General features: G+C 39.6%; 1 protein-coding gene across 1 annotated transcript; it reads left to right on the plus strand.

Moving 5' to 3' along the window:
- Positions 1 to 10,264: 10,264 nt before the first annotated feature.
- LOC102715166 (cytochrome P450 94B3-like) lies at positions 10,265 to 11,876 on the plus strand. The gene has a single exon (XM_040529214.1). The coding sequence runs from the start codon at positions 10,265 to 10,267 to the stop codon at positions 11,858 to 11,860; it is 1,596 nt and encodes a 531-aa protein (XP_040385148.1). The 3' UTR covers positions 11,861 to 11,876.
- Positions 11,877 to 12,245: the final 369 nt, after the last annotated feature.

Consider the following 12,245-nt stretch of genomic DNA (forward strand, 5'->3'; position numbering starts at 1 on the left):
GATCGATCGACTATTGAAAGCTTGGATCGGCTGAGAATTCGATACATATAAACTGAAATAGTTAAACAAACAGTGAATTCTTTGCTACGATCAACCGAAATCAATTAACATGTAAATCTCATAAGCCGATACAATATAAATAACTGCCGATTTAAATAAATCAAGCCGATTGGTATAAAAATAATGTAGTAAGACAATCGGCTACTTTATTGGTGCAAATATAATGAACATGTATATCGGCAAAGATCATCGGCTATAAACGACTGACAAACAACCAAGATCTATAAAATATCTAGCCTAAATTACTAAGAATAATCATAGAAGATCGAACCAAACCGAGATAGTTCAAGATTATGACTAGCAATGTCAGGATAGATATTAAACGGATCTAGATTGCTATCAAGTCGATCGGCCGGTGACTAATAACTTATCGTCTGGTACTCCGATAAAACAGTGAGCAAGATATGTCAACATGATATAAACTATTTGATAGATGCAATCTAATAGATCAGATCGAAACAAGACAATACCAAATTGAATATGTCAAATAGCAATTATCAAACCAACGTACATCACCCAAAGTGGTCAACCAGATCAACCCAGGATACAGAAGTAACCTAAGCTGAAACTGATACGATAACTAGCAATCACACAACTGGATTAGAAGACCGGACTAAACCGAGACAGTTCTAATCTTGCCGATACGATTACCATGGCCGGCAGAATGTACGACTTACCCTTTTCACCGGAAATCGAGATGATGCAGCCCCGTATCAGGTGCCAAGTTCCGCTGGTGATGAAACCTCGATGAGGAGGGTGACGATGCGTCGAAAATAATTGATCTATGTATTGAGAAGTAGATGATTTACAATGACCCTGAGCATACATATTTGTACCCATGGGTGGATAGTAGTCCATGTCGAACACGACACATGACTCCTAATAGATAAAAGAAATAACAAATGAGTTCTATTTGGATTCTAACTCTAATCTCTATTTGATACGACACTGTTTCCTAATAGATAAAAGAAAACAAACAAGTCCCGATTGGACTCTAACTCTCTAGAGGTAGAAAAATCCTAAACTAACTCTAATTAATAGATAATTTATGCCGCCATGCCTTGGTCTTTATGATTTCCGTTTGAATTCGAACTCTTCCGGATAGAATTTCTATCGGTGATTGCGCCTTTCCTTATCTGAATTCACTAAGGAATTTTACCAAATTTTGGTGTTAACAGATCGATACACCTCTCCTTAGTTTGTTTGATCTTGCTGATGCAAATCAACTTTATTCCTGCAAGCAAATCGAAGAAACAAGCAAGAACAAGATAAACGCAATCTGATATTGCAAATAGGAAGTGAATACAATGATATTTTGGGGTTTCGAAGAACAAGCAGACCGGCAGTCTAGTTGACACGCGCTGCAAGCAAGTAGTAATAGCTCAACATTAATCTAACAAAACCCAACTAACCCTGGAGGGGTACCTAACTATTTATCGAAGTAGGAGGAAGTCCTAGGGATCTCTATGGTCGTGCTCCACCAGGTTGGGGCGCACCACACTTGGGCCCCTATTGGGCCGGGATCCTAGATAAAGTTACAAGCCCATTGACCCAATAAAGGTGACATAATACCTTGTTTCTACGATTGCGTCCAAATGAGATGAAATTCAGATATGGGGCTGGATCCGTTGGAAATAAGACTCCAAGAGCTTTTCATCAAGTACTTACAGACCCAAAACGTAGGTCGTATGCAAAATTAGTGGCCGTTTGAAGTCAGCAATGTAGCGGGTGACTGAATCGGATTCCAACACATCTTGATCTTGATGTGAGCAATGGTTGTATCAATGGTAGTCTTGGTCAGATCAACAACAATTTGATTAGATAAGTATATCGCTAGCGTCATGTGACCATTTTTTAGTTTTTATTTAATTTTTCATTGTAAATTAAATCGATATTATTAGAATATGGCATGCCGCAAGCGCACTTAACAATAGGATGATTTCTCAAGTCATAGTAACCTTTAAATTCATCACTTGTTAATTTATTTTCATTTTTTCAATTTATTTGTTTATTAGAATTTATATATTTTAAGATATCATTTATATTTTAGAGTATCATTTTTGTCTTGACGAATATTGTCGGTACCGTCTTGGTATCAACCATTACCACCCTAGTATTGGTTGATACCAACCGAGTATCAAGTATTACCTTTCTAGTATCTGCTGGAATTAACGTGGTATCATATTTGGTACCGGTGAGGTATGAATCATCACGTTTTGAAACGGGATACCGTATAATATCATCCTTTTTTTTATTTTGCTACAAGTACTTTGTATTTGCAAGTCGGCTTGGTATGGGTTAGAATTAGACTAGGCACCAGATTCCTTTTTCACACAATTCTATGTGGATATAGGTTTTTTTCTTTAATGATTCTTCTCGCGTGGTAAGAAAATTTACAAAAAAAGATTTCAGCTACCATAGGGTGCCAAATGAAGCAGAAAATATTTAGTGTAAGGAGGGGTTGGTTGTTCTAAAAAAATTATGCAAACCAACTTCTTGAAAACAATTTTTAAGAGCCATAAAGTAAGTGGCAACAAAAAGAAAACGGATAAAAACAACTGTTATTAGTTTGGTAGGCACATAATGTAACAAAGTGATAGCTTCAAATGCTTATTAAACACTTCCTCTGTTCAATATTCAAGTCTTTTTATCTTATCTGGATTTATTTATTGAATATGATTTGTATATGTGTCTAGATTTATTAACATTAATATACTTTTATCTTATCTAGATTTATCTATTGATCAATGTATATGATTTATATACGTGTCTAGATTCATTAACATTCATATAAATCTATCCAAGACTCTATGGAATAGATAGGGTATTGACGTATTGTAATCCACACAATTCTCTGTCTCGTGTGTTTCATTCGTCCAAAGCTATCTCACCATCGGTCATTTATTACCCATTGCAACATAGGAGCAATTTTCTAGTATTCTGTAAAAAAAATCACATCTTTTAACAAGCATTTTTACACTAATTTTTTCAAGAACTCATCGTATAGAAGAACTGGGGCTAAAACAGGTGATGAAGATGCTAGTGTAAATCAGGTTCCTATTATTACTTCTATAAAGCAAGATGTGTATAAAGCCATGTCATTGGCAATTTTTTTTTGCCAATAGATCGCATTAGTACAAAGATAGCAATCATCCTTAATATATGGGTCTTAACCCATTTGGAAATTAATTCTTTGGAAAATAATAAAAGCCCATCTCATAGGATGACATGTGAGTATGGTTAGTGCCATCTTGTTTATTCCATGAGAGGAGAGCTCCTTATAAGGGGATGATGTACTAGCTATTTGAGACATGGGTGGTGAAAGGAATAAGTGAACACACACGCGCTCACCAGGCAGGAGCGTACGGGACGTGCACGCGTGAATGGTCTGCTAAAATTGAGTCCTCATCCTTATGTAGACACAACTATCTTTTGTAGTTTTGCTTTGTTGCATTTCGGTCGCGATTCAGTTTTGTTTTGTCCGAATATCCTGGTATATGCAACGACGCATTGTGAAGTCCGACTAAGGTACATGTGACTTATCCGGTTCGGTTACGTGAAATAGAGATAAAGCAGATATCCTGATCACGCGACCTATTACCTATGTATACCGAGCCACCGCCTCATCGCGTAACACGGAAAAACAATCTAGGTTTTTGCCTCCTCCTTTGTACTACGCCGTCACTCATAGTCTACTCCATCCCGCTCACCGGCATGCACTGGCGATCGGAAGAGCAGGTCTCTGGAACCTTCACCTTCGACGTCATGTACCAAGAAAATGCGACAATAAGGTTTTTGGCTAGCGTGTTGCATGACTACTCGTTGATCTTCCACGACAACTGGTCTACCTCTACGCGCCGCCGACAACATCTGATATCACATGTCGTTCCTTTGACATGTAAGGTTGCTCATCAAAATGATCAGCAACAAAATTAGAATACTTGGTACATGTTCGCCATGTTTTTTATATACGATCTATTCATGTTTTACTGCCTAAGTTACATGTATAGATATAGTATGATGTGAATATCATAATTTATATAGTTAATATCATGATATATTTATAGAATAAATTAAATTATTACGTGCTTATATATTCAACAAGATACGCATAATTGTAGGATAGTGGCCATGTATAAATACAACCAATTAGATATAATTTGTGCGCACTGTTTTCTACCACCTCCGTTTTATAATATAAGATTTTCTAGCGTATCCTAAATTCATATAGATATTAATGAATCTAGACATTTATATATATAAACAATATACATTGGTTAATAAATGAATCTAAGCATAGCTAAAATTTCTTACATTATGAAACGAAGGGAGTATTTTATCATGGAGAATTTCCGTAGCAGCGTGCACGGGAGGTCCTTAGTTTTCTCACTAGTGTATAACTAGAAAAGCAAACTGAAACAACTGTTAGGAGAAAAGTGGTGAGGGATTTGAGATATGAAGAAAAAGGCTTTAGTATGTGGGAATAACATCGTTGAACCATAGGAGCTTAATTAGATAAGGAAAAAAGCAACTAAAATCACATCGATAATAAAGTTGATATTTTTTGTTTTACCAAAACCATTACCCCCTGGGATTGGGAAAGTACCATTAATTCTTGGTTGTTCCATACTTCCATTGTTATCAATCAAGTAATTAATGGTTGGTTTGATGTCTTCCCTAAAAAAGTTATGGTCTAAAGTATGCCACATATATTCCACCAAACTTAATTCATACTTGACACTCTCAGTTTCAGTGCCTAGACATTGCAGGTAGCACATACCATTTTCAGGGGAGGTATTAATTCTCGTTAAATCTCTCTCTTCCTGGTAGCCTATCCATATCCCATAGTACAAGAGGAGGTCTAGAGTTTGCCACATTATAGTAGCTGGCTTTTCCCCTAATTGCAACTTTGATTAATCTTAATTTTTCATGTGCTAATCTGTAGGTGAGATGGTTTCGTTTGCAGATCGCTGTGCTGCATTTCACATCGTACTACGTTTTCATACGCATGACGTAATTTTGTCTCCATCTAAATGGATTGATCGATGTGATGCACACCTTAATTAATTTATGCAGTTTTGCATCCCTTGAGAGGCTAAAGCATTATTGATATATATATATCGATGAAATGTTGCAAAATTAAATCTGGTTAATATGAATTCGAATGTTTATACTCAGTAGTACGGTTGTGTTCTCTTGACCAGATTATTTCTCAACTTATGCACGCACGCTTCCTGAACTGCTAAATGGTGTATTTTTTGTAAAAAGTTTCTACATAAAAGTTTATTGTTTCACCTTTGTAAAGTAGATTTTTAATTTTATATTAATTAATTTAATTGTGTATAGTATTAAATATCTATAAAGATTTATATAATCTTTTATCAGAAAAAAATACAACCCATGTGTCATTAAGAGCGTAGCTAAAGATCAGGCGCCTAATTGTGTGGCATTCCGTCCCAAAAATCAGGTGGTAAAATGTTGCAGTTGACCAGCAATAAATGCTGAAAGAAATTAGTCAGTGACATTTAAAAGATATGGGAAATACAGCAAAATACAAGTTGAAAAGTTATGATCTGATACATGAATCAATAAAGGCGCATACATACATACGTATGTACGTACGTACATGCACAGAAATGCATAATAGAGCATACAATCATCTACTCAAGCAATCTCTATCACCCATCCATCATCCATGTTTATATGTATATACACATACACATACACATACAGAGATATACATATATACGTAGTTAAGTAGGGCTGGTAATTTTCCCGGCTGGGCCGGGACCCCGCTAGGGACCTGCCCCGATGGGAACGCGGAGAGAGACATTTTCACTCAGCACATAAATAAGGCCAGGGCCCGATTAATTTTGGGAGCGGGGAAGGGGATAGAAATCCCCACGGGGAGCCAAAGTCTAACCTAGCTCCCTAAAATAGCCCAACAGCCTAAAAGCCCATACAAACCCTAATCTACCCCACTCACTCCATCTATAGGTTATAGCCGTTGCCTGCTCGCCTCCCTCTCTAGGCTCCGACCACCGCCTGCCCGTCTCCTACAGTCGGCGCCACTGCCTCCCCTCTAGCTAGCGCTGCCGTTGTGCTAGGGCACCGTCTCTTAGGATGTCACCATCTCTTCCCCACGCTGGCAGCCAGGATGCCGCCGCCTCCTCTCCCACGCTGGTACCACATGTTAGTTTCTCTTCTTCCCATAGTCCCAATAGTCAGGTGACAGGGCCCCAATTAGGTGATAGGGAACCGCTGGCTAGGGGAGAAAATCAAGGGTTGGGGCTAGGGCCGTTCTTGTCCAACCCTTTCCCGACCCGCCCCATTGCCAACCCTAATACTTAGATATATACATAACACACACATACATAGATATGTTAGTGTGTGTATATACATGCATATATCCATGTTGATATACGTATATATATATACATATACACACACGTACACATATATACATATATGTATGCATATAAAAATACTTAATGGAACATACTCTTTGTCTAATATGATGCACACATATTAAGGATATATGAACAGCTAAAATTGTATGTGTACATGAACGCATGTTCTCTATATATATATATAGTCTAGCTGCGGTGAGTTGCAACTCACGGGCGGCTCCGTGAGTCGGGGTCCAAAAACATATCAAATCATCTCTAAATTTCGATTTATATGGCTCACTAGATTCTTCATATCAAAATCTTGTAGCACACAATTTTTTTTTATTTTTGGAGATTTTAAGTATTTTTTTGAGATTTTTAAAAGTGACTGTACTTTATCAATAATATATATATATATATATATATATATATATATATATATATATTTGTATGTGTATGTATGCATATATTTGCCACATGATTATGGTCCAACTATAATTAATTATGCAAATGTACAATAGTTACTATTAACATGTGGTTTGCTGCTATTCTATCAAATTTTATTTAAATAATCAAATTAATAAATGCTTGATAGACAAACGGATTCGGCGTCTGGTTTATACGTGATTTAAAATGATTTAAAACATCTTATTTATACTATTAAATTGAGCCATAGTGTTAACACGGGTATAGTACTGGTTGTATACCATTGGTTTGTCTGCTGGTCGAGTATGTAGTCCAATTGTTGTGCTGAAAAAAAAACAGAATATTTTTGGCACATATAACTTTTGTTTGGGCAAGTCGATATTTATAGATTTTTACGTGTAGTAGTATGTTGAAAATAAATTGTTATTGAGAATATATACAGAGCGAGTTAAAAATCATATTGTATATTAAATTCTACACCTACATCGTTACATGTACAGTAGAAACTTCAAATTCGAGATAAAATGATCAAATAGTGCAGATTATGGAAAACTAAATCCACAGGATATGTTGCAGAGTAATTTGTAAGCGTTGCAGAGCAGTTTGAGTCAAATATAAAATATGCAAAATATTTAGTATGAACTATATATAGATATGTATACATACAGACATACAATAAGAGTATTCATATTAATTAATTTAAGTAAGAAATGACCACTGTTACTGTGAAATTATAGCTGATTATCACGTTTTGTGTTTCTTTCCAAAAAAAAAAGTAGCGATATTGACATATCAATCAACTGAGGGCAATTAATGTGGTGTTCATCGCATTATTTATATATGTACGGTACCAATGGCTATCGTACTATTTACTAATTAAAACTTTCGCTGCTATAATGATTGTGATCTATCCACATTTACGTAGGTATGGATCATTTACTAGAGCATGTGAATAGGTAGTGCATTACTAGGAGTAAGTAATTAATATAATGGCAGACTCCAACTATAAGCACAAGTAGATAAAGAGAGAGAACTAAAAATAAGGGGTGTTAGTTCTCATTGAAAGTTAGATAGGAGAAAGTTGGTAGGTTCAATCTTATAGATAATCTATTGTACATATTAATTTGAATATGGATATAGTTTGCTCTACTGTTAAACTTGCTCTAAAAGTAACGCATGTGTGCATGGATTAGTTGGAGATGAATTGCTTTACCATATTATACTTCCATATTTAAATTTGTACAACAATGTTGACATTATTTGATCTTTGCTGGGTGGACTGGCCATTGTTTTCCTATTAGAATATAGTAGTAATATTAAGCAAAACTATAATATTATAAAACTGTTTACAAAGAAAAATCTGCCATATGATTTTTATGTTTGCTACTAATTTGTTAAAGTTTGTTTATATAATCACATTAATAAATGTTTGATAAACAAATAACATTATATGTTTGGTTTATATGATTGCATTTGAAAGTGTTTATGATATCTTATTTGTATTATAATTCGTAGTGTTAGCACAAGTATAATATTGAATATGAAAAGAGTCTGCTCAATGGCTCTTAATTACAGTCTTAATTCTGTTAAAAACAAAATGTATACACAGGTTCATAGACTCCTGCAGTTTCTATATGTATTTTTCCCCTAAAACTTACTCATTTTTTAAACTATAACTTGAACCAGAAAATATTATTTTTTAAAATACCTTGAATAATCTAGATGATTGCATTTGAGCCAAGAAATCTTGAATAATCTAACCTGTTGAACCAACCAGCTGAGCTAGAGTCAACTTGCAAAAATAAAAAAAAACAAATACCTTTTTTATCCATAGGCTTGGTGGCTGAGTGTCATAAATTAGAGTGAGAGCAGCATAATTGAGCTGTTCAAGCTTATAACCACTAAAAACAAAACCATTAGGGCTTGAAATATAAAAAGATCTACCTAGCTCTGCACATTATAAAAACATGACCAAAGTCAGGCCTGATTGTGAAGCACTAATTAGTGCACATGATCTAGGTGTTAGGTCTCCCTAATCTCACAAAACAAAGACATCCACAAACATGCAAACAGCTCATAATGCGACGTTGCATCCAAAAAACATTGTACACGCAGACAGGCTATGTACCACAGATACACACATTAGATGAAAACAAATCCACATTAAATAGTCACGGATGAACAATCACAACATCGACCCCTGGCGATGGTGATATTTTTACATCATGTCCATTTTTCAGCAACTTCATTTACAGGGAACACTTTGAATTCCATGATGGATGGAATGCCCCCATGTTCCTCCAATATATACTATTGAAATTGTATTAAAATTTTTGATAACATTGGTACTAGCTGGGCCTTGTTTGATACAGATTGATCCGTATACAAGCTTTTTTAAATTTGGAGCTTGATGTTTTTTTAGCTCCAAAAGGTTATGGGTCTGAAACTATTTAATTATTGCATTGATTAATTTGGCTGAATCATTGTGTTCCTATTTTAGATGAAATCTAAAACTTTAAATCACTTTAATTTAACTTTGAGACTCTAGATATACAACATGAATCTAGGATATGAGATATGACAAACATGGACTATATAAACGAGTAATTTTACGGTACTTGAGTAGAAACTGGGAGGTACTAAAATTTTAGTGTAAAATACCAAATTTACACTAAAATTTTGGTATCTCCTACTACTTATAAATCTAACATGGATCCCACAATATTTGAAGTCTAGTTAAACACAATACTCACAACCTGGAATATTTCTTTCTTTTGCATGTTTCTCCACTAGGAAGATAGTGTACTATATACCTGCATTCATATATAGTGATATATGTCCAAATATGCCCATGTTGTCAAATTATTTTTTTTCTAAAACAAATCTTTCACAATTATTGGCATTATTGCATACCACATATGAGGGGTGCATGAAAACGTGTAGAGGGTGACATCCCCCACAGAGATCTGAATCCATTTCCATGAGCACAAAAAGTGCTGATTTCACATTATTCATCCCCAAGTAGTAGCATTTCTGAGCAATCACGGCTATAAATATAATTATAAAAGAACAAAAAAAAACACTCTCTAACCCCTAACCCCAACAACTATGTAAATGCATGTCCCTCTCAAAATCCCCATTTAAAATTGACTCACCAGTGGGCCCCACCTCACACCATACGATCAAGCATGCAAGTGAACACATGCTTTCACACACTAATGGTGAGCTCTCTCTCTCTCTATATATAACACCAAATAGGCAATAGACAATGGTGCATGTAATTAAGTAACACACACACTCACTAATACTTGATCACCACCAACAAATAATAGCCATTATATATCTCTCCTACTATTTAATCCATCCATCCTTGGATGTTCTGCAGCACCATGGATTTGGAGTGCTGCAGCTACTACCTGCAGCTGCCATTGCTGACCTGCTGCCTCTTCTTGCTCTACTCCATCTTCAACGTGTTTGCGGCTGCTCGCTCCTGCGGCTCCGGCGATGATCAGCTCGCTCCGAGGAGCTACCCCGTGGTCGGCTGCCTGGTGGACTTCTACCGCAACCGGCGCCGGCTGCTGGGCTGGTACACGGCGCTGCTCGCGGCGTCGCCGTCGCAGACGATCGTCGTGGACCGGCTCGGCGCGCGCCGCACCGTGGTGACGGCGAACCCGGCGAACGTGGAGCACGTGCTGAAGGGGAACTTCGGGAACTACCCCAAGGGGAAGCCGTTCACGGAGGTGCTCGGCGACCTGCTCGGCGGCGGGATATTCAACGTCGACGGGGAGATGTGGTACCGGCAGAGGAAGATGGTGAGCCACGAGTTCAGCGCCCGCGTGCTGAGGGAGACGGTGGGTGCCGCGCTGGAGCGGGAGGCGCGCGCACGGCTCGTGCCGGCGCTGGACGCGGCGGCGGCGGGGGGAGGCGGTGGCGGCGGGGTGGTCGACATGCAGGAGCTGCTCAGGCAGTTCTCGTTCAACGTCATATGCAGGGTGGCGCTCGGCGCCGACGACGATGGAGGCGGCGTCGAGATGGCGATGGCATTGCCGCTGTCGAGGCTGGCGGCGGCGTTCGATACCGCCGCGGCGATCAGCGCCAGGCGTGGCGCGGAGCCGGTGGCCGCCGCGTGGAAGGTGAAGCGCGCGCTCGGCGTCGGCTCGGAGCGGCTGCTCCGGGAGGAGGTGAAGGTGATACGCGACGCCATCATGGGGTTCGTCCGTGGAAGAAGCAGCAACCGCCGGCGGAAGCAGCCGTTGCAGGCGCAGGCCCGCGGCCGCGACGACCTGCTGTCGCGGATGGCCGCGGCGGGGTACCCCGACGAGGCGATCTGCGACGCGGTGGTCAGCTTCATCATGGCCGGGCGCGATACGACCTCGTCGGCGCTGACGTGGTTCTTCTGGCTCATGACGCGCCACCGCGACGTCGAGCAGGAGGTGCTGGACGAGGTGGACGCGTGCATGGGCAAGGACAGCGGCCGCGGCGACGTCGTCGGCGTCGACCTCGAGGGCTCCCGCGGGGCGCGCGTGCTCCACGCCGCGCTCTGCGAGACGATGCGGCTGTACCCGCCGGTGGCGTGGGACTCGAAGCACGCGGCGGAGGACGACGTGCTCCCGGACGGCACGCGCGTGGGGCGCGGCGACCGCGTCACCTACTTCCCCTACGGGATGGGCCGGATGGAATCCATCTGGGGACCCGACGCCGGCGAGTTCAGGCCGCGGAGGTGGCTGGCGCTGCCCCGCGACGGCGTGTCGCCCTTCAAGTACCCGGTGTTCCAGGGCGGCCCCCGGACGTGCCTGGGCAAGGAGATGGCGTTCGTGCAGATGAAGTTCGTGGCCAGCGCCGTGCTCCGGCGGTTCGAGCTGCGGCCCGTGGCGGAGGGCTCGCCGGTGTTCGTGCCGCTGCTCACCGCGCACATGGCCGGCGGCCTCAAGGTGACGGTCACGAGGAGGAGGCATCGTCAGCAAAATGGCACGTGCGAGAGATGAAGGCATCATATCTATGGGGAAGCCGATTAGTTCATACATAATCCATACTATATTGTATATGTACAATCCATTATATTATGTATATATACCTTTGGTAATTTTTTAAATGAATAGATATATGCATTATACTGATTTATTTAAAAATATATTACTAGTTTTTATTGTTTGAAGTCCTGAATATATATTTTTTGTCCGCCCAGTGATCAAATATTTGAAAATTTTAATTCCATCAATCAAATTCATTCACTACCGTCGGATGATAATCTAAATATATAGACGCAAGTCAAAAAATCCCATACATGTCCTCTCCCCAGCCCCATGCATTACGAACATGTTGGACAAAAGAAAAAAAAATCAAGCATTTAAAATAGCAAAAGTGTTCTTT

Source organism: Oryza brachyantha, chromosome 12 (genome assembly GCF_000231095.2).
Source record: "Oryza brachyantha chromosome 12, ObraRS2, whole genome shotgun sequence".
In the NCBI taxonomy this organism is placed as follows: domain Eukaryota; kingdom Viridiplantae; phylum Streptophyta; class Magnoliopsida; order Poales; family Poaceae; genus Oryza; species Oryza brachyantha.